The 25130-nt window shown below is 42.3% G+C and overlaps 1 protein-coding gene across 8 annotated transcripts in view; it reads left to right on the forward strand.

The window, feature by feature from the left end:
- Positions 1-25130, forward strand: part of ESR1 (estrogen receptor 1) — a 408809-nt gene that overhangs the window by 354858 nt on the left and 28821 nt on the right. For all 8 annotated transcript variants that reach the window (XM_070376878.1, XM_070376880.1, XM_070376883.1 and 5 more), the window contains one exon: positions 14282-14415. In XM_070376878.1, coding sequence (XP_070232979.1) covers positions 14282-14415 — 134 coding nt within the window. The remainder of the gene's footprint in view (positions 1-14281; positions 14416-25130) is intronic.

The raw sequence follows: 25130 nt of genomic DNA on the forward strand, positions 1-25130 counted from the left end.
CATTAGAGTCTTTTCCAATGAGTCAACTTTTCACATGAGGTGGCCAAAGTACTGGAGTTTCAGCTTTAGCATCATTCCTTCCAAAGAAATCCCAGGGCTGATCTCCTTCAGAATGGACTGGTTGGATCTCCTTGCAGTCCATTACCCTTCTTCAAATTAATGTTTTCTATCTGTATTTTTATTTGGCTAAACCTTAGATTGAAATACATGAAATGAAGTTAGAAAGTAGAAAGTATATGGTGAAGTCAAGGCAAAGATCATCCGTAATAAAAGAAAAGATAAAATTTTTAAAATTGAAGTAAACCAAAGAGCTCCAAGTGAGTTGTCAACATTAAAGAAAGATGAATTGTATCAAACAGGATTGGTTCCAATGTGGGCTAAGAAGTACCACCGCCACCTGCTGTAGACTGTTCATGGGCTGAGTTTGTGAACTGGCTACCAGGGAAAACCATTGTTCTCCTAACAGTTGTAGGTTCAATTTTAGCGTGAAAAAGACTGGAACTTCTAAGAGGAAGGCAGTGTTCTGGCCACCTCTGATTCTCCTTTTTCAATTCCAGTTTCTTGGATTATTTGGCACAGTGCTTGGTCTGTGTAGATCTGCCTTATTGGGTTGCAAAGCCAGAATACTTTTTCCTAGCCTTAAAAACAACCATTAAAATGACTACCTTAATTCTTATCCTGATGAAAAACACTTGAAAATTTTCTCTTCTAAAATTAGAGTCTGGGTTATCTCAAAACATCTTGTCACTTGGGCCTCAGTCCAGATGTCACCGCCTGGAGAACAAGCTAGCTGGAGGTGGCCCTCTGCTATACTATCCCACTGTTCCCTGGTTTAGTTCCTGTGAAGGCACTTCTCACAGTTGGAATTATCCTGCCCATTATTTACTTCTCTTTATCTGCCTTTACCATGTGAATGGAAGCTCTTGGAAAGTGGGGACTTTGACTAACTTGCAGAGTGCCTGGGATCTAAGTAAGAGCTTGATAAATCCTAATGAAATGACTCCAGAATCCCCATGAGAATTCCTAGGTCATTAGTTTAGTTCTTGGCTTGTGTATTGAATATGTGTCATTTGTCTTAAAGGATAGTGAACAGATTAAGGTTTTCCATATAAGAAAGGCGAGGCCCTATAGCTCAGGGATTAGAGCACTGGTTTTGTAAACCAGGAGTTGCGAGTAAAAGACAGGATAAGAAAGGAATTGCTTTTTCTTCGGACATTTCAATGGCCGATTATGTTGCATTTAATTTCTGCACCATAAAGCAGCATTTGTGGTGCATTTGGTTTGGTTTTTTGTGTGTGTGTGTGTGTGCTGCAATTAGAATGGTGAGGATAAGAAATATGAATTTTATATTCTTCTTGCCAAGAATCTGCTGCAATTCAGGAGACCTCGGTTCGATTCCTGGCTCGGGAAGATCTGCTGGAGAAGGATAGGCATCCCACTCCAGTATTCTTGGGCTTCCCTTGTGGCTCAGCCAGTAAGGAATCCACCTGCAATGTGGGAGACCTGGGTTCAATCCCAGGGTTGGGAAGATCCCCGGGAGAAGGGAAAGGCTACTCACTCCAGTATTCTGGCCTAGAGAATTCCATGGACTGTATAGCCCATGGGGTCACAAAGAATTAGACATGATTGAGAAGGCAATGGCACCCCACTCCAGTACTCTTGCCTGGAAAATCCCATGGATGGAGGAGCCTGGTAGGCTGTAGTCCATGGGGTCGCTAAGAGTCGGACAGGACTGAGCGACTTCCCTTTCACTTTTCACTTTCATGCATTGGAGAAGGAAATGGCAACCCACTCCAGTGTTCCTGCCTGGAGAATCCCAGGGATCGGGGAACCTGGTGGACTTCCGTCTATGGGGTCGCACAGAGTCGGACATGACTGAAGCGACTTAGCAGTAGCAGCAGTAGAGCAACTTTCACTTTCACTTCATAGAGACTTGGGGCTTCTCTGGTGGCTTGGCTGGTAAAGACTGTGCCTGCAATGCAGGAGACCTGGGTTTGATCCCTGGCTCAGGAAGCTCCCCTGGAGAAGGGAATGGCTACTCACACCAGTATTCTTGCCTGGAAAATCCCATGGAAAGAGGAGACTGGTGGGCTACAGTCCGTGGAGTCATAAAGAATCAGACATGGCTGAGCAATAACACTTTCACTTTCTTTTCATAGAGACTTGAGGAAATAATACCCCCGTGAGTCTGGTCTTTGAAAAACACTCTTCTCTTAAGTTATCCTCGGAATTCTCTTAAAACTGCAATGGCCTCTCTTGGCCTGGGGCTGAAGATCACCCTCCTGCTCGAAGCCTGAAGGCCTTGTTTCTATGGCTGCCTCTTTAGTCTCCTCAGGACCACTGTGCTTGAGATCACAGTGAGTCCAGCATTCCAAAGTGCTGACCTTCTTTCTAGTGTCTCAAACTCATCAAGCACTTTGTTTTCGCTTCCTAAACCTATGTACACTTCTCTGTCTTTGATTCACTCTTCCCAAAGTTTTTCCTGACTAATTCCAAGTTCTGTAGGTTTCAGATTAAGTGTTACCTCTTCAAAAAGGTCTTCTCTGAGACCCACCTTTCCTCTGAGTTAAGGCAGTCAGTCCTCTTGTCGCTCTCTCATAAGACCCTATGCTCTTCCTTCTTGGAACTGATTGCAATTACTAGTTTTATTTTGTTGTTGCTGTTGTAGTTGTGTGTGTGTATGCACTTAATACCTGTCTACCTTACTAAATTGTACACTGCAGAAGCACAATGTTTCGCTTATTGTTAAACCCTCAACACTCAGCTCAGTGCACGGAGCATAGTAGATTCTGATGTAGTAAATATTCACTGAATGAATAAAGGAATGAATACATTTGATCTTTGAGTTCCTAGCACTGAATCCGACATATATAATAGACTTAAAAAATAGTGTATAACTAAAATCAAGTTAATGAAGAAGTGTTTATCATACACAAAGAAACAATTATTGGTTTATCAAAAATAGAAACCCTGCTCTCAGACAAACCACATGTTCTCTGTTAATTTGTTTGCCTTCATTTCAATTAAATAAATCTGTTCATTGAAGTACATGCAAGAAAAACTACCGAACTTCTTTGTGTAATTACAGCGGTTCCAAATGAAAAGTGGATAACCAGGGAATTCTTCCCGATGTTTTACATACTTGATGTGGACGTCTTAAAAGATTTAAAAGATTGATCGACTCTCTTTTCAATAGGATATTTGAATAGACACAACCATTAGAGAATTTTCTTCTAGGAACTTACTTTAGCTCTTAAACTGTATACACTGAACAAGCAAACTCAAGTGGATCATTATCTATAGAAGTACAGAATTCCATCTCCCTTTGGGAAACCATTCAAACCCAGAAGTGTGTTTTACACATTCTGACAGAAGCACCTATAATAGCCAAGTGTAACCTTCTTTCTTGCTATGTTAGTACCCAAAAGTATATGAAAAGAGTGCACGTTAAGGCTTTTTCTGTTTATTAGAAAACATCTCTTGGCTTCAAAACTCTTTTGACTATCAACCTACTAATGTGAGAAAAGTAAATAAGCAACGAATTCCATAGAGTCTTACTCCTGTGTGAGAGGTGGCTTAATAAAGATAATTGGATATTAGATGACTAAGTGTGTGACGCTAATATACAGACACATCTTTCAGATAGGCCATTATAATGTTCCCTGTGTAATTTTCATGACTACCATTTGCACCAGTATGAATAGAAAGGGTCTGGATCTTTCTGGGTGAGTAATAGGCATGTCAATTATCTGTACTCTGTTTCCAGGATTAGAGGAAGGCTCACAGTGACTCTTTTGAGGCTGAAGTCCCCCCTTAATGACTGAAATGAAGGGAGAGGAGAGTCCTCTTGGCCTTGTGTCAGGGCATGATGTTGGGGGTGGGGTGGGGTGAGGAGCATGGGTAGAGTCTTCCTTCTGTAAAAGATTGGATATATGGTTAGATATGTGTGGCTGGCCAGTCATTCTAAGACTTCAGTCATCAATGAGTTAATGTCTCAGCAAGGCAAGTCTCTGAATGACAATGACTTTTCTCTTTTTAAAAATATTTATTTATTTGACTGCATGGGATCTTAATTGCAGCACATGGAATCTTTGTTGTGGCACAAAGGGCTCCGGAGCTCATGGGCTTGGTTTCTCCGTAGCATATGGGATCTTAGTTCCCCAACCAGGGGTCGAACCTGCATCCCCTGCATTGGAAGGTGGATTCTTAACCACTGGACCACAAGGGAGATCCTAAAGAATTATTTTTTTCTTGAGCTGAATGTATCCTCCGGACACTGCTTGAAAGAAAGCCTCATTGATTTTAATGAGCGTGGACTTCCTTATGCTGAAAGAATCTTTTTGGCATTTTTCCCAATTTATTGGAAGTCCATTTACTGGGCACCAAGGTTGACTGGCTTCTCTTAGTAGATCCTGTATGTTTCTGAGGAAATCAGCAATAGCAGCAAAGCTTAATATGGATTGAAACTGAGAAAAGCAGAGTCCTGAAAACCTTCTTCCTACTGTTAACCTCTCCTGCTTCTTCAGGAAGGTCTACTTGCAATGCGCCTTCTGAGAACTTTACGTTTCTAGGATGTTCCCAAATTGTCCCATGCATTTAATCCTCCACCTCTCCATGAAGACAGCACTGGCTTTCAGTCTCATAGCAACTCTCCTCAAGGTAATGGACCACTTGAAATCCAGTTCTTTCAAATGAGTCATAGAACATAGTTTTTATCTTTGTTTTCTCAGAGTAACTCTAAGAAGATGATGTATTGGCCATATTCTTAAAATTTCCCCTATTGGTTTTTATTCTATTCCACTTTTCATTTCTCTGCCTAAACACTGTCCTTTCTAAGAGGAATGACGTTTTTGCTAGTTATCATTATGTGTTCTTAGCTTATTTGCCTTGACATATAGCCTGTGATCGGTAAAGTACACTCACATATAAAGCATGGACTTTGATCCAAAGCCACGTGGGTTACATGTTCTCAGGTGCACAGAGGGGTGGCTGAGCCCTGAGAGAGATATGCTCTCCTTCTAGTGAGTTTGTTCAGCACATCCTTGCAGACATCAGATCATTGCTTTTGTTCAGAATCATTTTCAGAAGAAAAGCCTTCAAACCAAGGAGGTCTTTGAAAAGTCAGAAACAAATGAGTCCTGGGTAATTTTTCAAAACACTCAGACCTTTGGTCAACTCTAATTGACCAGTGACCAGTCACTTAATACTGGGCTTTGTTATAACGATAGGAACCCTGATCTCAGTGTTCATAAGATTCTTGTTGTTGTTGTTTAGTTTGCTAAGCTGTGTCTGATTCTTTGAGATTCCATGGACTTTAGCCCACTAGGCTCCTCTGTTCATGGGATTTCCCAGGCAAGAATTCTGCAATGGGTTGCCATTTCCTTCTCCGGGGGATCTTCCTGATCCAGGGATTAAACCCAAGTCTCCTGCTTGACAGGCAGATTCTCTACCACTGAGCCACCTGGGAAGTCCTTGTAAGATTCTACATTTCAGTTATTTGGTTTCTTCACTCCTTGAGTGGATGTCACCAGCAGTATCATATTTTGGAGGCTCCCTCTCCAGGAATACAGCCCCTGGAGCCTCAAATTTCTCCATCCCTTATGCCACATACTCATCAACCTCTTTCCTAACGATACCAGCTAGAAGTGTCTGGTTTCGCTAAAGCAAGATGTCACAGAGATGCACTCTTTATATCCCTTTGGTCAGTTATTAGTAGTCGCCGTGTCTCAGAAGAGCACATCTTTGCATCCTAAGTATTTGTGTGTCAGTGGTTGTGTCCCGAGTGGCTTGGAGCACAGAGGATGCATCTGTGCATCTATTCTGTGTCATGGGGTAGAGGCTAAATATTGTCACGGTTCTCCCTAAAATGTCTGCTGTTCAACACAGTGAAAATCTGTTTCTTACTCAGGTTGCCATCAATGCAGGCATCTTCCTTGGCGGGTGACCTTCCAACTCAAGGCCCCAGGGCCTTTCTGACCTCAGGCTCTGCCCTCTACTAGGTCTGTGGACTGCTCTGTATTCAGGCAGTAGGTGGGACAGGGACTGGAGAGGCATGTCTGTTTCTTTTCTCTCCACTTTATCACAGAAGTGGTCCCAGTTGCTTCCCCACACTTTTCACCAGCCAAAACCCAGTCCCATGTCCACTTTAACTTCCAGGGAACATTGGGAAATGTTTGTATGTCTAGGAGGAAGCCCAGGAGGGAAAGGAAATGTGTTGTGATCAATTCAGCAATCTTTCACTTCTGGTCACCAAATATCTACTCCCCCATACCCAAAATTCACACTGTTCCTCTCCAAGAGAGAGAATTCAGAGCTGCCTCCAGCCACGTGCTTGGTTCCAAGTCAGTCCTGCACACTGATTTCTCAGGAATGTGTGGTCCCCTCTGTCCAGCACAGATATGGCTTATCCTGGTTTGGTAACCTTGATCCACAAATATATTCATTATCGCATGGTGCAGTAGGGGCGAAAGAACAGCAATAAAAAGTCAATTGAGAAACAAAGAAGTAGGAATATCCTGTGTCATTTGTCAGACAATAGTCGATACCGAGACTGCAAAAAACCAAGAGCTTTATTTCACATCTTAAGAACTGCAATTCAGGAGATACGGATTCAGATAAAGGGGAGAGCGTTCTGGGAAAGAGAGTCAGGAATTTCTAAAGGCAGAAGTCACAAGAAAAGAAGTATTTATTTTTAAGGGATAGGCTGTCATGAGTTGCTTCAGAATAAGAATCTGATAAACATTTTGAGTTTCTGGCAAAGGTTCTGGATATCTTCCTTAGGATAGTGAGTAGTCAAATGTCAGGTTCCATCCAGGCTGAGATGTGCTCAAGTTCCACTTCCTTAGTGGCCTCCTGGCTCCATTGGTCTCTTAGCAATACTGGCTCCATTTTGATTTTCTTGTCACATACTCTTTCATACCAGTCATAACATCGTACTGGATAGAATGTGTATGCATACTAAGTCACTTCAGTCGTGTCTGACTCTTTGTAACGCTATGGGCTATAGTGTACCAGGCTCCTCTGTCCGTGGGATTCTCCAGGCAGCAATACTGGAGTGGATTGCCATGCCCTCCTCCAGGGAATCTTCTTGACCCTTTGATCAAGCCCATGTCTCTTAGGTCCTCCTGCACTGGCAGATGGTTCTTTACCACCAGTGCCACCTGGGAAGCCCACTAGACAGAATGTGGAGGTTTCTACTCTGAGGAGCCTGCAAGGAGTTTCTTTAATTAGTTCCTAAATTTGCTATCTGGGGAGAAGGAACTTTCCATTCTTCGAGAACCCTGACTTCACCTTCTGGGAGGTTCTTTCTTTCCATCCTCCACACTGGCTACAGCTGAATGAGCGCGGGACTGCTTCTCCTTCCAGTGTGCTCTGCCCTGTTCATAGCACATCCTGTTGGCACGTGTTCCGAGTCTTCCTGAGTCCTTTCTCCATCTCCTGTCTGAATGAAGAGCACTTCAAGGACCTCTACAGGGCAGAGCTAGAGGTTAGAGGGATCCTGAGCCCCTGCATGGGAAGTTCGTTTACCAAGGAAGATGCTTACATTGGACAATGACCTGAGACGGGAATGCACTTCTATTGTGTTGAGCAGCCTAAATTTTAGGGTTAGAGACTTGAACGATCAAAGGCTTTTGTTTATTAGTTCAGACTTGTGATTTCTTTGGTAGTACAGTTGTCTTAAAAAAAAAGAAGAAGAAGAAGAGTAGGCTTCTGTTCCATTTGCCCTTGTCAGTTTCATCTGCTTGTAACCACACCCGAAGTCTTTCCTCAACACATTTCTCAAGTCTGATGTTCTCATTTGCTTCTTTGTCCTTTGGCCTCTCATGATTTACTGGTGACAGCCTTGAGGCTATTTGAAACCACAGGCTTGGATAAAGAGGTAAGACCCACTTGATGTCACCCTTTACCACCTGAGGTGCTTTAAACACTCTAAAATCTAAACCTTGTAAATCAAAAAGTCTTACAGGGCCTTCCAAATACAGAATGCTTTTTGACTTCGCCTCTTTAATATTTCATAGCCAGGAACATTTGGTTTTTCCAAATTTGTAAGACTGTTTATCATTGGGATTTCCCCATTTCCTTCAGTTTCTGCTTCAGAACCACTTCATTCTTGCCTGAGTTCACTTCTTTTTTGTATGGACAGCCATATACCATTACTTGGACTCCCTCTATCCACTTCTCCAGGTGAGTGGTCTGCCTTCCAAGTTCTTTCAGACCATGGTTTTACCTGATAATTTGCTGACAGGGCTCTCTAGCTTGCTCTATCTGTTTCTTATTACTCAGTATCAAGGGGATGCTATGCTATGCTATGCTAAGTCACTTCAGTCGTGTCTGACTCTGTGCGACCCCATAGACGGCAGGCCACCAGGCTCCCCCGTCCCTGGGATTCTCCAGGCAAGAACACTGGAGTGGGCTGCCATTTCCTTCTCTAATGCATGAAAGTGAAAAGTGAAAGTGAAGTCGCTCAGTTGTGTCTGACTCTTAGCAACCCCATGGATTGCAGCCTAACAGGCTCCACTGTCCATGGGATTTTCCAAGCAAGAGTACTGGAGTGGGGTGCCATTGCCTTCTCAGATCAAGGGGGTAAATATTTCTATATCTATACCTCACTTCCAGGGCCAATTTCATTATTGATCCTCAGAAACCAACCACTATATCAAACAATAATATATTAATGACTTACTATTTCTTATTCAACCTACAGTCCACTGTGAGTATATACTCATTCAGGCACACAGAATTTAAGTAACTGGTTCAAGGTGACATAATTGGTAAATAATGGTCTCAAGATTTGGACCTGGCAGTCAGATTCCACAGTCTTAGCCACTTTCCTCTCAAGTAATCAGCTTTAAGATATGGCCATTCAAATGTTGTATCTCTCAAGATACCTTACAATTTGCCATCTTCAGTATTGTGTTCCATACATCAAAGCGTTGTATATGCAAACCTCTTGATCATACAAATATTTATGGAGTCATAGCATGTCAGAGCATGTGCTGAGAGATTTTGTGGCATCAAAGATACAGAAACTCTTTATTTTGTTATTGGAGTATAATTGCTTTACAATGTTGTGTTAGCATCTGCTGTACAATGAAGTGAACATATATCCCCTCCCTGTTGGAGCTCCCTCCTACCCCACCACCCCCACCCATCTAGGTCATCACAGAGCACCAGGCTGAGCTCTCTTTGCTTTACAGCAGGTTCCCACTAGCCATCTTACACGTGGTAATGTATACATGTCAACCCTAATCTCCCAGTTCGTCCCACCCTCTTTCCCCTACTATGCCCACATGTTCCTTCTCTACGTCTGCATCTCTATTCCTGTGCTAGAGGTAGGTTCATCTGTGCCGTCTTTCTAGATTCTACATATATAAGTTCAGTTCAGTTGCTCAGTCGTGTCCGACTCTTTGCGACCCCATGAATTGCAGCACGCCAGGCCTCCCTGTCCATCACCATCTCCTGGAGTTCACCCAAACTCATGCCCATTGAGTTGGTGATGCCATCCAACCATCTCATCCTCTGTCATCCCCTTCTCCTCCTGCCTCCAATCCCTCCCAGCATCAGAGTCTTTTCCAGTGAGTCAGCTCTTCGCATGAGGTGGCCAAAGTATGGGAGTTTCAGCTGTAGCATCATTCATTCCAAAGAACACCCAGGACTGATCTCCTTTAGATGGACTGGTTGGATCTCCTTGAAGTCCAAGGGACTCTCAAGAGTTTTCTCCAACACCACAGTTCAAAAGCATCAATTCTTCAGCGCTCAGCTTTCTTCACAGTCCAACTCTCATATCCATACATGACTACTGGAAAAACCATAGCCTTGACTAGGGGACCTTTTGATATTCAGCAGCATCTTAATTTGTAGCCTTTTTCTAACCATGTTGTAATTTTTCAGGATAGCTAAATTGAATGTCTTATGTTGATCTCCTGGGTTTTCTGTCTCCATCTATCAGTGTTCATTTATACAGAGAGGCTACAGGGTGGGCTTCCCTAGTGGCTCAGTGGTAACGAATCTGCCTGCCAATGCAAAAGACGAGGGTTCAATCCCTGGGTCGAGAATAACCCTTGGAGAAGGAAATTCCAATCCATTCCAGTGTTCTTGCCTGAGAAATCCCATGGATACAGGAGCCTGATGGGCTACAGTCCAAGGAGTCGCACAAGAGTCAGACATGACTTAGCAACTAAACAACAATAACAACAAAGTCCAAGGGATAGCTTTACATTTTAAGATTACTTTTGAAGATATGCAAGTGCAGGTTTGAGCTGTATATCCTCATTAGAGCTCTTTATTTCACCTGTGGAGGAATGAGTACTTAAGGGCTTCCATAAAACGGGCATTCATTTCTGTAGAGGAGAACCTCCCATGAACAAATGCGCTTTCCAAACCTGTTTCTTTCCCCATAACTTAAGTGCACATGGACTGCATTGGGAGAGGGTAAGGAGAAGAATGAGGTTTTCCATCAAGGCAATTCTGAGGTGCTCTGAACAGCAGACTGTGTGACGAGGAGAGTTCGTCACTGCAGGCTGATGTGTCTCAAAGTGGGAGTCATGGGCTGGTCTGCTTGGTAAACTACTCGTGATCTATGCCTGAAGCTGGGCTCCTTTAAAAAAATATATCTTGTTCTTTAAAAGCCCACATGTCTCTCAGGCTTAGGCATACCTCAGGGATTTCAACTAATCCTGTCTTATTGTAGTCAGGTTACCTCCAGATTCTTAGCAATCACCCCATCGCTGCACCATTGACTCATCTGTTCCTCTGATATTGAGTTAACTGTGCTAGTCTAATTGGCTCCTCAAAGTTAGTGCAGGGTGTGTCGTGAGGGTTTGAAAATGAATCACCGACCCCAATGTGTCATGACCTCAGTGGATAGTAAATGATACCTTTGTGTCAGGCAGGTGACGAGCGTCTGTTAACCTTCCAAATCCATGTGGATTTGTACCTGATCTTAGGGTGAGAAATCAGCTGTTCACTAGCTCACTCAGCAAACCTTTTCACCTGGTGGCAATGCCGATGGGAGACCCTCACATACCATGTAATCAGTCATTTCCATGCAGCTGACATTCTAGTGATTCACTGAAAATATCATCAGGGCTCTCAGAGTACATGCTTTTTATTTATTACACAAATAAAGGATTGGCTAAAGCTTTTAAACCAAATGAAGTTTTTCCACTGAAAGACAGTGGGTTCATTCTTATGGAGACATCAACGTCAAGTTTTTCCAGACTCTTAGAGCACGGCTTAGAAAACTGCAGCTTCACTGCAATGAATGTTCCCCCAGGAGCCTCAGAGTTGACACTCACACCAGCCCACATGAAGCACTTCTGTTTGCTTGGAAGGTTAGACCCAGGGTCCTTCTATCAAATTGTCTCAGTGATTTATATTTAGTGTATGCTCCCTCCATGTCCTCTAAAAGAAAATGTGCATGTACATGCAAACACGTGCAAATACACACACACAGATACACATTAAGAACTGAAGTGAGAGTCGTGGGTGTGCGCCATGGCTGAGGGCTTGGTCCTAAAGTGTGCTGAAGTGCCAGCATTGTGCTGTGGCCAGGTAATAACTGCTGCTTAGAAATGCCAGGATAGCATCCGATGAGAAGAGGCTGAAAAGAATACACTCTCACTGGCAGAGTGAAGAACAAACTCCTCATGAGAAAATGTAGGAGACTGTTGTAAGGGGATGAGAAGGAAAGAGGATTGTTAAGACTCCACTATCTCCGTTTCTGAACTGAACTTTTGCTCACAGCAGGCAAACACAGGCTCCCTCCCACACTGAGAAGCCGTCCCCTGCCGGTGTGCAGTCTGTTAAGTAAACAAAGACTTTATACTGAGAAAGGAACATTTCTCTATTTTGGCTATGAGTTGTTATTTTTAAAGTTTAGCCTCCAAACATGTCCCCCTCTCCTTGTTTATTTTTTCACTAGAAAGAAAAAAAAAAAATCAGCTACAGGACAGGAAAGCTCACTTGTAGATTAAGGCCACTTTAGGTTTAAGGCTCACTTGGGCTTGAGGCCCACTCACCTTTTGGGGTAACACCAGCTCATTCCTCCCGTGGAGCAATATATCTTTTCAAGATTCCCCTCTGCTAATGTCGAGCTCTCACGCACCCAGATTTCCACAAAGCAGAAGGCACTTTGGGAATTGTTTCTTGGATACTTCAGGTAAAAAGGCCAGGCTCTACCCTGATATCTATGACTCTACCTATTTATCATTGTCTGTAGCTAAGACTTAAATATGGCCCCTGTGGTGTGCTACATGCCATTTAAGTACTTTACATAAAAACTCATTTACCTTTAACTGAGAACTTTATGACAATTGCTTCAATATTGGTGTGGGTTAAATTCGGAGAGACTGTTATTCGATGTAATACACCTCTTCTGGGGATTATACCCTGTATTGCACTCATCTTTTTCCTTGTCTGTCTTGACTCTGTTTTGAATCTCTTTATTTAAAATTTATATTGAAGTAAAGTTGATATACAATATTGCATTAGTTTCTGGTGTACAGCAAGTGATCCAGTTATATATATACACATATATATTCATTTTCAGATTATTTTCCATTATAGTTTATTGCAGGATATTGAATGTTTTTATACTCTACTGTGCTATACAGTAAGATCTGGGTTTTTATTGTATATATAGTAGTATGTATCTGCTAATCCCAAACTTCTAATTTATCTCACCCCCTCCATCCCAATCTCTATATTAACAAGGTCCATGGTTTTCCTCCCTGTACCCTAATGTTAACACAAAGCCTCATATATAATGGGCCCTCAATAAGTCATTTTGAATGTGTCTAGACATAAACATAAGTATAGACATTGCATGAAATGTTTGTAACAGCACAGTACTTGAAATCAAACTAAAAGTCAAACAACAAAAAACTGATTAAAGAAATAAAACCATTTTGTTTGGTGAAAAAACTGTGACGCTGTTAAAAACAATTGATGAAGAACTCTAAAGTATATCCATTAAAAACAAAATAAAGTGCTGGACAAGGTGTTAACTGTTCATGTTTTAAATTTTTATATATGTTACAAACATAGGTTTGCATATGCATAAAGTATCTTAGCTTCTTCCTATGCCCCAAGCTCATCATGCCCCCAATTCAGTTAATGAATAACTAGATGAATGCATTCCTTTCAGATGTATCATCTCTGCATTTAGTTTCTGTACCAATCCTATTGAAAAATATACTAATACTTTCTGTTGAAGATATTGCATGTTTTGAACCTTTGAAAGTGAAAAATGAAAGTGAAGTCGGTCAGTCATGTCTGACTCTTTGCGTCCCCACGGACTGTAGCCCGCCAGGCTCCTCCATCCATAGGATTTTCCAGGCAAGAGTATTGGAGTGGGTTGCCGTCTCCTTCTCCAGAGGATCTTCCTGACCCAGGGATCGAACCCAGGTCTCCCACATTGTAGGCAGACACTTTACTGTCTGGGCTGCCAGGGAACTTCCCTTTGGGTTTGCTTATTTAATAGTTACAACTACAAATGTTAGATCCGTGACACCAAAGCTTTGTTGTACAGGGAAGATGCTTAAACTTCTTACAATGATGTAAGATGTCTTTCATCTTCTTTCCTAGACCACTGCCCTGTCTCCTCCTCCCGCCAGATTTTTTCACACTGCTCCTCCTTTCCACGTTTGGGAGCTCTTGCACTGATGCTTTCATACCTCAACCCAGTGAGGTCCTACGTTTTCTTAAAGTGTCCACTCAATGTCCACTCATTAAAGATAAATGACATCTTCACCTGTCATCCTAGGCAACATTAATGGTTTCCACACAGCTACAGCTCATGGTTTTCATAGTTGGTCCTGTATCTCCAAATCACTTTAATACATTTATTAATACAAATTGTATTATCTCAAGGTCATGAGCATATTGATATTAGAAGCCCTATTTTTATTCTTATTATTATCACAACAACTAGAATATCATAGGCGATTGATAAATATTTATTAGAAAAAATGTTTTTACCTGAATTAAAATCATGTTTAATTATCCATAGGTTGAAGAACTTCATATTTAACATAACAGATTTGGGGACTGAATCAGACATCTTTTCTAAGAATTTGAAATGGAAGTCTTTTTATGGATGGAAAATCTTTTTCCATCTTGCCTTCTAGAATTCAAGTGAATGTTCATGCTCCATGAAGAGAATGGGCTGTGGTTTTTTGTTACAGATTTGGAATCAGTAGATTTTTATGAATGTGAACCTTATCATGTCTTCTGGAATTTTTTTGTGCTTTAATATTTTTGTCTGTGTGTGTTTTCATAGGAACCAGGGAAAATGTGTGGAAGGCATGGTGGAGATCTTTGACATGTTGCTGGCTACTTCGTCTCGGTTCCGTATGATGAATCTCCAGGGAGAAGAGTTTGTGTGCCTCAAATCCATCATCTTGCTTAATTCTGGTGAGTGAATCACATGGGAAAATTTAATGCCAAGTTACTGGAAGAAACATTTATTTGTATTTTTCAACCAGATACAAGCTACCTATTACAAAGGCATAATCACAAATTGAAAACAGCAACTGATGTACATTTAAATTAGCTATCTTTTTGGCACTAGGGATAAAAAATCTGCCTGCCAATGCAGGAGGTGCAAGAGATGCAATTTTGATTCCTCTGTCAGGAAGATCTCCTGGAGGGGGAAATGGCAATCCACTCCAGGATTGTCTGGAAAATCCCAAGGACAGAGGAGCCTAGTGGGCTAGAGTCCATGGGGTCGCAAAGAGGCTGGCACAGGTGAGCATGGACACATCTTCTTTGTAGATGACTTATGGAGGCAAAACCATGCTGATCAAATAAGATGAATGAAAGCAAAAATTCAACATTGAATCAGGTGGCCTTGTTGAAATAGTAGCATCCTTCCACAGATATGAGTTTATTTATTTATATTTTATTAAAGTGACACATGTATATGGACATAAGTCTGTTGTTAGTTGTATGTGTCAGAAAGTAAGTAGAGTGGTTGACCCTGTTAGGATACTGTGACCAGTTCCAAGCTTCAGATCATAAGGAAAGAGACTTATTTGAGACAGACTGTGTTTCTGGTCAAAACTGATTAGCTGAAAAATACCATTGACTCAGAGATAGAAAAACCTAATTCTAAAACCAAGGAACATGGAATTTGGTATGTTGGTCCAGCTAAAAGAGTGGTTTTCATTTGATCCATGGTATCCAGTTCAACTGTCCTTTCCTATTTATTCATTTGAGAAATCTTAGCTGAGAGTGGCATCCTTTTTTTTTTTTTTTTTTTTTCGCTAGTGAGGTTGGCTGTTGCATAATGAGTCACTCCAGGTCATCCAGATGGAAACTATGGCTCAGCCTGAATTAGCACCCTGACTCGTCCCAGCCTCTTCAGCAGTCAAATCTAAGCACTTGATCTCCAGCCTATAACACCTGATGCTTGACAATGGGGTGTCAGCTGCACAGTTTAGATGCCCTTAACCTTGACCTTAGCCCCCTAGCCCCAGACCTGCCTCCTGCTGGAGACCTCATTCTCACACAGAAATCACAGCTACCTTGAAGCCCTGGACCTGATTTTAGATTTAGCTTCTTACACCCTTCGATATGGTCTCAAATTTCCCAGTAGCTGAACTAGAGTCTTTGTTGATCCCCATTTGGGGAGAATTGGCACTTGCTTGTCTTTTGAGGTGTTTTGCTGATGAATGTCAATCCCTTCCCACCTCCCCTGACAATTTTCCACTTCTCCCCACCAGTGCTTGTAACCTGTATTGCTTAATGGTTCTGATAGTAATCATTCTCCCTTATCAACTGATAAATGGAAATCTGTACCGTTACACTAGGCAAGGACTGAATTGCAGGATGAAGTTGTGTGAAAAATAATGGCGTCTCTACTAAGGAAGTGATTACCACGGCATTCAAGTTTCAGTTTCCACTCACATGCATTGTGCTTTTCATTTGAGTCATTTGTCCTGTTGGTTGAAGGGTCCAGAGCCCACAATGGCTCTTTATTGGAGGAGAGTTCTGGGAGCAGTGCCACTCGGCTGCACCGTGCCAGGTCCCGAACCTGCTCCTTCTTCGCTGGAGGGCTGGCACGCGCCAACGGCTCTCGTGTGGACGATCTGTTAATTTCAGGGAAGGCAGGCCTATAAAGTGCTGGGACGTTTTTCCCTACTTTTACCAGGAAATAATACCCTGGACAGGAAGTGAAATTAACCAGAGTCATATAATCAATGGAAGTAGATGCTCTGACCTTGATGATCAAAAATATTTCCTTCAGATGTGTATCTTATTTTCCTGCATTACTGGTCTGTGCCTGTGAGAGGGTGTATTTTTTTTTCATATTATATAATAGAAAAGGGGGAACTTTTGCCATCAAAATATTGGATTTATAGGCCTGAGTCTTTTAAATCCCAGAGGGAAAAACTTTCAGCTCTCACAAGAAAGTCTTTTATGAAAAGACTGGCACTGGCATCTCAAAAACAGTACTTCTTGCCACAGAATTTGGACCTTCACCTGCTGCCTCCTGACACCAGTTAAACTTGCCGCCTCCATCCTTGTTCCTTCAGCTCTTTCTCAGGATATTCTGTGAGCTGCCTTGCACCGGGAGGGCTGGAATGCTATTTTGGAGAAACAAGGCACCATCTCAGTGACAGTTTATGGTTGTCTTTTTTGTGAGACGCCAGTAGCTCATCTTTTCTCTCAAGAGCAGTACTGCTGGCTCATGGGCTGTAGCAAAACAGAAGCTGTCTCTCAACCTGGGAAAAGTGAAATCACTCTTTCCACCCCCAGAGTGATTTCTGTTTTGGAAAAGTGGATCTGCCTGCTGAGCACAGCTCCCGACGTCTCACATTGTTCCTGAAAAAAACAGAATCGAAAAGGACTTGACTGCAAAACACAGGGGTGTGGCGCTCCGGGCCTTTTTCAGAGCAGTGATCAGTGATACGAGGGTCACCAAGATCAACACCTTTTTCCAGCTACCGGAGGTGTGGGCTTTTCTTAAAACCCAACCACGCCATAGCTCGGATCAGGGGCCATTCTTCACCTGTTGTGAGACAAACTACGAAGTGACGCTAATTCCTGGACTCTCTGACAGAAGGCAAGCTAGAAATGATTCAGGACAACTGCGCTAGAAGATGCTTTCTTGATACTTGGGAAACAAAACCTCAGTGTGTAGAGAAACCTGGCGTTTCGTGTTGAGCCCCTGTCACTAAAGTCTGAGAAGGGTGTGTTTACATTGGCCTTGACTTTGGCACAGAGGCACAGGGGGAGTTGAATGGTTGTTATGAGGACCTGCTAGGAATGTGTTTCTGGAAGCCTTGACAAGGTCTCCCAGGTGCCAACGTTTCCATGAGAAGGCCTCCTCACAGCTATTTGGGAGTGGGAGATTTTCATCATTTCTGCGACAGAAGAATTTATTCCTTTGCTTGCAAAAGTCTCCAGTCATCCACAGGACAAGCAGTTTTTCCACTCTCCACCAAAGGACAGAGGCCTTTCTGGTTAATCTGAAGATGTCTTCGCCCAATCAGTATTAGCGTCAAGGGATTCTGAGAGCCAGCTGGACAGGGTTCAAGGTGGGACAAAGGCAAATAGGGCAGATGAACTCAGGGTAAAAGGCTGTTGAGGGAGCAGCAGTGGAAGAGGAGGACGGAGCTGGAGCTACATCGGGGAGGAGGCTCTGGGCCCATTTACAGTATTCTTGCTATCCTGTGGGACTTTAGTTCTTTTTTGTAATTCCAGTATTTCAAATTCTTCAAGCCCAGTTCAGATCTTACTTCATTCAGGAAATCTTGCTATGACCCCGTCCGTAATGAGTTTTTCTTCCCTAGACTGTTTTAGTTCTTAGAGCTAATACCTCACATCTAGCATTTAGTCAGTTGGTTGGCTGATTTCATTCATTGATTCAGTCATTTCATTCATTCATTCAAGAGCTCATCAGTGATGGAATTCCCACTGTGAACTTTACACCAAGTATACGAAGATGTATAGGGCTTCTCTGGTAGCTCAGTTGGTAAAGGATCTGCCTGCAATGCAGTAGATGGGGTTTGATTCCCTGGGTTGGGAAGATCCCCTAGAGGAGGGAATGGCAACCCACTCCAATGTTCTTGCCTGGAGAATCCCATGGACAGAGGAGCCTGGTGGGCCACAGTCTCTGGGATCACAAGAGTTGGACAGGACTTAGCAACTACACCACCACCAAATGAAAATGGATGACATGGTTTTTTGCTTTTGGTTTTCCAGTTGTTTTTTTTTAACCCAGGTGGAGTCTTCACGCATGTGTACTAATTTCTCTATAAATCATTAATGCCTTTTTGTATTCCTCAGAGCCTGTAAACTGCCAATAAGTATTATACTGTCAAGTCACTTAATAGATGCTTGTTTGCTGGGTGTGACCAGAGGGACCTAAAAAGTTCCCATTTTTCCTGTGCTGTGCCCACCATGATGAAACATGTCATCCTTTTCAGTTTATTAAAGATCTAGATAATGGGAAAAATAATGTCTGTCTCCTCAGGTTTTTGTGAGATCTAGGGGAAACTGTGTATAAAGTGTGTAATGCAGGGACTTCCCTGGTGGTCTGGTAGTTGAGAGCCCACCTTCCAATGCAGGGGACACAGGTTCGATCCCTGGTGGGGGAACTAGGATTCTACATGCTGCAGAGCAGCTAAGTCCATGCCACAACTAGAGAAGCCCGTGTGCAGCAGCGAAGACCCAGCATAGCCTAAATAAATAAAAAGTGTGTAATGCACTTCCTGGAACATAGTAGGTCCTCAGTCAGTGAGAATTGTCATCATCACTTATGAGAATCTCCGACTTAAAAGGAGTCAGCTCATGCCTGTTTTCAACATAATTAAGTTCTTTGGGGCTTCCCAGGTGGCACCAGTGGTAAAGAACCCACCTGCCAATGCAGGAGACATAAGAAACAAGAATGCGATCGCTGGGTTGGGAAGATCCCCTGGAGGAGGGCTTGGCCAACCACTCCAGTATTGTTGCCTAGACAATCCCATGGATAGAGGCACCTGGTGGGCTACAGTACATAGCATTGCAAAGAGACACGACTGAAGTGACTTAGCATGCAGAAGTGCTTTTAGTTTAAAAGCCTCCCTCTCACTAGGCTTAAAAAAATATGCAAGGACAGGAGGGTAATAACAATAGAGTTTGCAGCTGTTCTGAGGCTTTGTTACTTGTGCTATTTAATTTTATTTAGAGAAAATTTAGAGCAAGATTTATCTGATAGATAATAATGGATTGTTATTTAATTTTGGCTAACCTTAATGAAAACTGGTGGTGTCCCTATTCCGTGTCGGTTGACTGCTTCTTTGCATCCTCTCTCCCCACATATGTGATCCTCACAAAGCCTTCAGAACCCACTCCCATTCAGAACACCACCTTTTTAGGGAATTTTTCAAGACTTGGAAAAATTCAAGAGTCAAAGCTCAATATGTATAAATCTACAGTCCCTGATAAATGTTGGATTTGGCTTGCAAATTCAATTTAATAATTATTTCTATCCATTTTCTTAACTTTCTTCTGACCACCATTCTTTATATGTCTCAATAATTCTGAAGAACCTCACCTACTTTTCTCCCTGGTAATTTTATCCAGCTGGCTCCCTGGAGAGCCTGTCAGACCCCTGACTCCAGCTCCTCTGCCTTCTCTGTGTTACAGTGGATCTCTTTTCCTCTCCTGATGCACGAACTAACTCTAGTTACTCCAATTCTGTGTCTGCTGGATCCCCGTGGTATCTTTGGCAGGCCTGTTGGTTACTCCTGGACAATCTCCTGTTATAGAAACATACCCTTCATTACCTGTTCATCCAAAATTGATCTTCAGACATTTCTCTTTCAATTGATGGAATATTAGAGAGCAGAAAAGAGCCAAAACCATAGGGACTTAAAACCCAAAGCAAAAAATAAAAGGAAAGTGAAAAGCCGAAAAGGAAGAATTATGACAACATCTCTAAAGTGTGTATCTTGGTGTTCGTCTAAAGAAAAAAGGGTGTGGAATATCACACAAGTGCGTATATGTTAAGCATAAGCATAAAAATGGTGCCAGCTCCTGTGCGTCACTCAGCTCTTTGTTAATGTGGCACACCTTGTCGTCTTGATGACTTGATGAAACATCTGGTGCTGAAGGTGATGACATCTGCTTTGTGTATGTTCACCAGAGGCTGCGCTCTGCTCAAAGAAGCGTTTATAATCATGATTAATTACAACAGGCTCCCATCTCACAGAATATTTCGTCTTTCCAGACCCGAATACTTTGCACTCCTTCTGTTACTTATTAGACATTAGGACACTTAAGAAACATACTGGCTGTAAATATTAAGGATCATTATTTCTTTAACTGTTTAAGTTCTCCGATAGGAACAAGCCTTGGAATCTCATATAGACGCATTGTCAGTATGCCAATGGCTGCCACAGTGGAGAAGATTCGATTATATTGTCTCTTGAGTTCTTTGTAATGCCAAACTTCCTGTCCAGGGAGCCTGCCTATTGTCTTGTCGTAATTTTGAGATAAATGGCTCTTTATAGTTATTAAGTTGTTCACTGTCTTCTTGCTGGCTGATGGATTCTGTTGGCAGTAGATTCAACTCTTGAGCCTTTCCTTGCTCCCACCTTCTGGTGTGGCCTTAAGCCTCATGGTCTCGGTTAATTTCTTTCTTTCTTTTTTTTTTTTTTTTTTTTACTGTTTATTTATATTTATTTATTTGGCTACACAGGGCTTTAGTTGCATCCTGTAAGATCTTCAGCATGCAGATGCTTAGTTGCAACATGTAGGATCTAGTTCCCGGATCAGGGATGGAACCTGGGTCCCCTACATTGCGAGCATGAGTCTTATCCACTGGGCCACCAGGGAAGTCCTTGCCTTCATTAATTTCTTGAACACTTGGTGTGCCATGGACTTTGTCTTAGAAAGGCCAGTCATTCAAGAGAAGCAACACTGCCACTTAGCAGATAAGGGATGCCATTTCATAAGCCACTTCCCTGAGACATATCTGTACAATGGATATAATGATACCTAACAGACAGGTAGGTATCATTATTCAGACAAATTGAATTATTCTAACAAATTCAGACTTAAATTGAAGAAAGTAGGGAAAACCACTAGACCATTCAGGTATGACCTAAATCAAATCCCTTATGATTATACAGTGGAAGTGAGAAATAGATTTAAGGGCCTAGATCTGATAGATAGAGTGCCTGATGAACTATGGACTGAGGTTCGTGACATTGTACAGGAGACAGGGATCAAGACCATCCCCATGGAAAAGAAATGCAAAAAAGCAAAATGGCTGTCTGCGGAGGCCTTACGAATAGCTGTGAAAAGAAGAGAAGCGAAAAGCAAAGGAGCAAAGGAAAGATATAAGCATCTGAATGCAGAGTTCCAAAGAATAGCAAGAAAAGATAAGAAAGCCTTCTTCAGTGATCAATGCAAAAAAATAGAGGAAAACAACAGAATGGGAAAGACTAGAGATCTCTTCAAGAAAATTAGAGATACCAAGGGAACATTTCATGCAAAGATGGGCACAATAAAGGACAGAAATGGTATGGACCTAACAGAAGCAGAAGATATTAAGAAGAGATGGCAAGACTACACAGAAGAACTGTACAAAAGAGATCTTCACGCCCCAGATAATCACGACGGTGTGATCACCGACCTAGAGCCAGACATCCTGGAATGTGAAGTCAAGTGGGCCTTAGAAAGCATCACTATGAACAAAGCTAGTGGAGGTGATGGAATTCCAATTGAGCTCTTTCAAATCCTGAAAGATGATGCTATGAAAGTGCTGCACTCAATATGCCAGCAAATGTGGAAAACTCAGCAGTGGCCACAGGACTGGAAAAGGTCAGTTTTCATTCCAATCCCAAAGAAAGGCAATGCCAAAGATTGCTCAAACTACTGCACAATTGCACTCATCTCACATGCTAGTAAAGTAATGCTCAAAATTCTCCAAGCCAGGCTTCAGCAATACGTAAACCGTGAACTTCCTGATGTTCAGGCTGGTTTTAGAAAAGGCAGAGGAACCAGAGATCAAATTGCCAATATCCGCTGGATCATGGAAAAAGCAAGAGAGTTCCAGAAAAACATCTATTTCTGCTTTATTGACTATGCCAAAGCCTTTGACTGTGTGGATCACAATAAACTGTGGAAAATACTGAAAGATATGGGAATACCAGACCACCTGATCTGCCTCTTGAGAAATTTGTATGCAGGTCAGGAAGCAACAGTTAGAACTAGACATGGATCAACAGACTGGTTCCAAATAGGAAAAGGAGTACGTCAAGGCTGTATATTGTCACCCTGCTTATTTAACTTCTATGCAGAGTACATCATGAGAAACGCTGGACTGGAAGAAACACAAGCTGGAATCAAGATTGCCGGGAGAAATATCAATCACCTCAGATATGCAGATGATACCACCCTTATGGCAGAAAGTGAAGAGGAACTAAAAAGCCTCTTGATGAAAGTGAAAGTGGAGAGTGAAAAAGTTGGCTTAAGAACAGTCTTATGGACTCTATGGGAGAGGGAGAGGGTGGGAAGATTTGGGAGAATGGCATTGAAACATGTAAAATATCATGTATGAAACGAGATGCCAATCCAGGTTCGATGCACGATACTGGATGCTTGGGGCTGGTGCACTGGGACGATCCAGAGGGAGGGTATGGGGAGGGAGGAGGGAGGAGGGTTCAGGATGGGGAACACATGTATACCTGTGGTGGATTCATTTTGATATTTGGCAAAACTAATACGATTATGTAAAGTTTAAAAATAAAATAAAATTTAAAAAATAATAAAAAATTAAAAAAATAAAACCAAAAAAAAAATCAACGTTCAGAAAACGAAGATCATGGCATCGGGTCCCATCACTTCATGGGAAATAGATGGGGAAACAGTGGAAACAGTGTCAGACTTCATTTTTTGGGGGCTCCAAAATCACTGCAGATGGTGACTACAGCCATGAAATTAAAAGACACTTACTCCTTGGAAGGAAAGTTATGTCCAACCTAGATAGCATATTCAAAAGCAGAGACATTACTTTGCCAACAAAGGTTCGTCTAGTCAAGGCTATGGTTTTTTCCTGTGGTCATGTATGGATGTGAGAGTTGGACTGTGAAGAAGGCTGAGCGCTGAAGAATTGATGCCTTTGAACTGTAGTGTTGGAGAAGACTCTTGAAAGTCCCTTGGACTGCAAGGAGATCCAACCAGTCCATTCTGAAGGAGGTCAGCCCTGGGCTTTCTTTGGAAGGAATGATGCTAAAGCTGAAACTCCAGTACTTTGGCCACCTCATGCGAAGAGTTGACTCATTGGAAAAGACTCTGATGCTGGGAGGGATTGGGGGCAGGAGGAGAAGGGGACGACAGAGGATGAGATGGCTGGATGGCATCACTGACTCGATGGACGTGAGTCTGAGTGAACTCCAGGAGTTGGTGATGGACAGGGAGGCCTGGCGTGCTGCCATTCATGGGGTCGCAAAGAGTCGGACACGACTGAGCGACTGAACTGAACTGAACAGACGGGAGTGCTGTGACTATTGAAACTATGCCCGCCTGGCACATCATAGGTCAGTTTGTAGACTCGCCAAATACAAAAACTGTAACCATGTTGTTCTTCAGTTCAGCCATTCATTTGTGTCTGACTCTTTGCAACCTAATGGACTGCAGCATACCAAGCTTCCCTATTCATCACCAATGCCTGGTGCAAGCTCAAACTCATGTCCATCGAGTTGGTGATGCCATCCAACCATCTCATCCTCTCTTGTCCCCTTCTCCTCCTGCATTCAATCTTTCTCAGCATCAGGGTCTTTTCAAATGAGTCAGTTCTTCACATCCTGTGGCCAAAGTGTTGGAGCTTCAGCATCAGTACTTCCAATGAATATTCAGGACTGATTTTCTTCAGGATTGACTGGTTTGATCTCCTTGCAGTCCAAGGGACTCTCAAGAGTCTTCTGCAACACCACAGTTCAAAAGCATCAATTCTTTGGCACTCAGCTTTCTTTATGGTCCAACTTTCACATCAATACATGACTACTGGAAAAGCCCTAGCTTTGACTAGATGGACCTTTATTGACAAAGTAATGTCTCTGCTTTTTAATATGCTGTCTAGGTTGGTCATAGCTTTTCTTCCAAGGAGCAAGTGTCTTTTAATTTCATGACTCAGTCACCATCTGCAGTGATTTTGGAGCCCAAGAAAATAGTCTGTCATTGTTTCCATTTTTTTTCTCCATCTATTTGCCATGAAGTGATAGGACCGGATGCCATGATCTTAGTTTTTTTAAATGTTGAGTTTCAAGCCAGCTTTTTCACTCTCCTCTTTTACTTTCATCAGGAGACTCACTTCCTCTTCACTTTCTGCCATAAGGGTGGTGTCATCTGCATATCTGAGGTTATGGATATTTCTCCCGACAATCTTGATTCCAGCTTGTGTTTCATCCAGCCCGGCATTTCGCATGATGTATTCTGCATATAAGTTAAAGAAGCAGGGTGACAATATACATCTTGACATACTCCTCTCCCAATTTGGAACCAGTCTATGTCCAGTTCTAACTGTTGCTTCTTGACCTGTATACAGATTTCTCCAGAGGCACATAAGGTGGTCTGGTATTCCTGTCTCTTGAAGAATTTTCCAGTTTGTTGTGATCCACACAGTCAAAGGCTTTGGCATTTGTAGAAATAGATGTTTTTCTGGAATTCTTTTGCCTTTTCTATGATCCAACGGATGTTGGCAATTTGATCTCTGGTTCCTCTTCCTTTTCTAAATCCAGCTTGAACATCTGGAAGTTCTCAGTTCATGTACTGTTGAAGCCTGGCTTGGAGAATTTTGAGCATTACTTTGCTACTGTGTGAGATGAGTGCAATTGTGCGGTAGTTTGAGCATTCTTTGGCATTGCCTTTCTTTGGGATTGGAATGAAAACTGAGCTTTTTCAGTCCTGTGGCCACTGCTGAGTTTTCCAAATTTGCTGGCATATTGAGTGTAGCACTTTCACAGCATCATCTTTTAGGATTTGAAATAGCTCAACTGGAATTCCATCACTTCCATTAGCTTTGTTTGTAGTGATGCTTACTAAAGCCCACTTGACTTTACATTCCAGGATGTCTGTCTCTAGGTGAGTGATCACGTCATCATGCTTATCTAGGTCATTTGTGTATTTTTTCTGTG

Source organism: Bos mutus, chromosome 9 (assembly GCF_027580195.1).
Source record: "Bos mutus isolate GX-2022 chromosome 9, NWIPB_WYAK_1.1, whole genome shotgun sequence".
Taxonomy (NCBI): Eukaryota; Metazoa; Chordata; class Mammalia; order Artiodactyla; family Bovidae; genus Bos; species Bos mutus.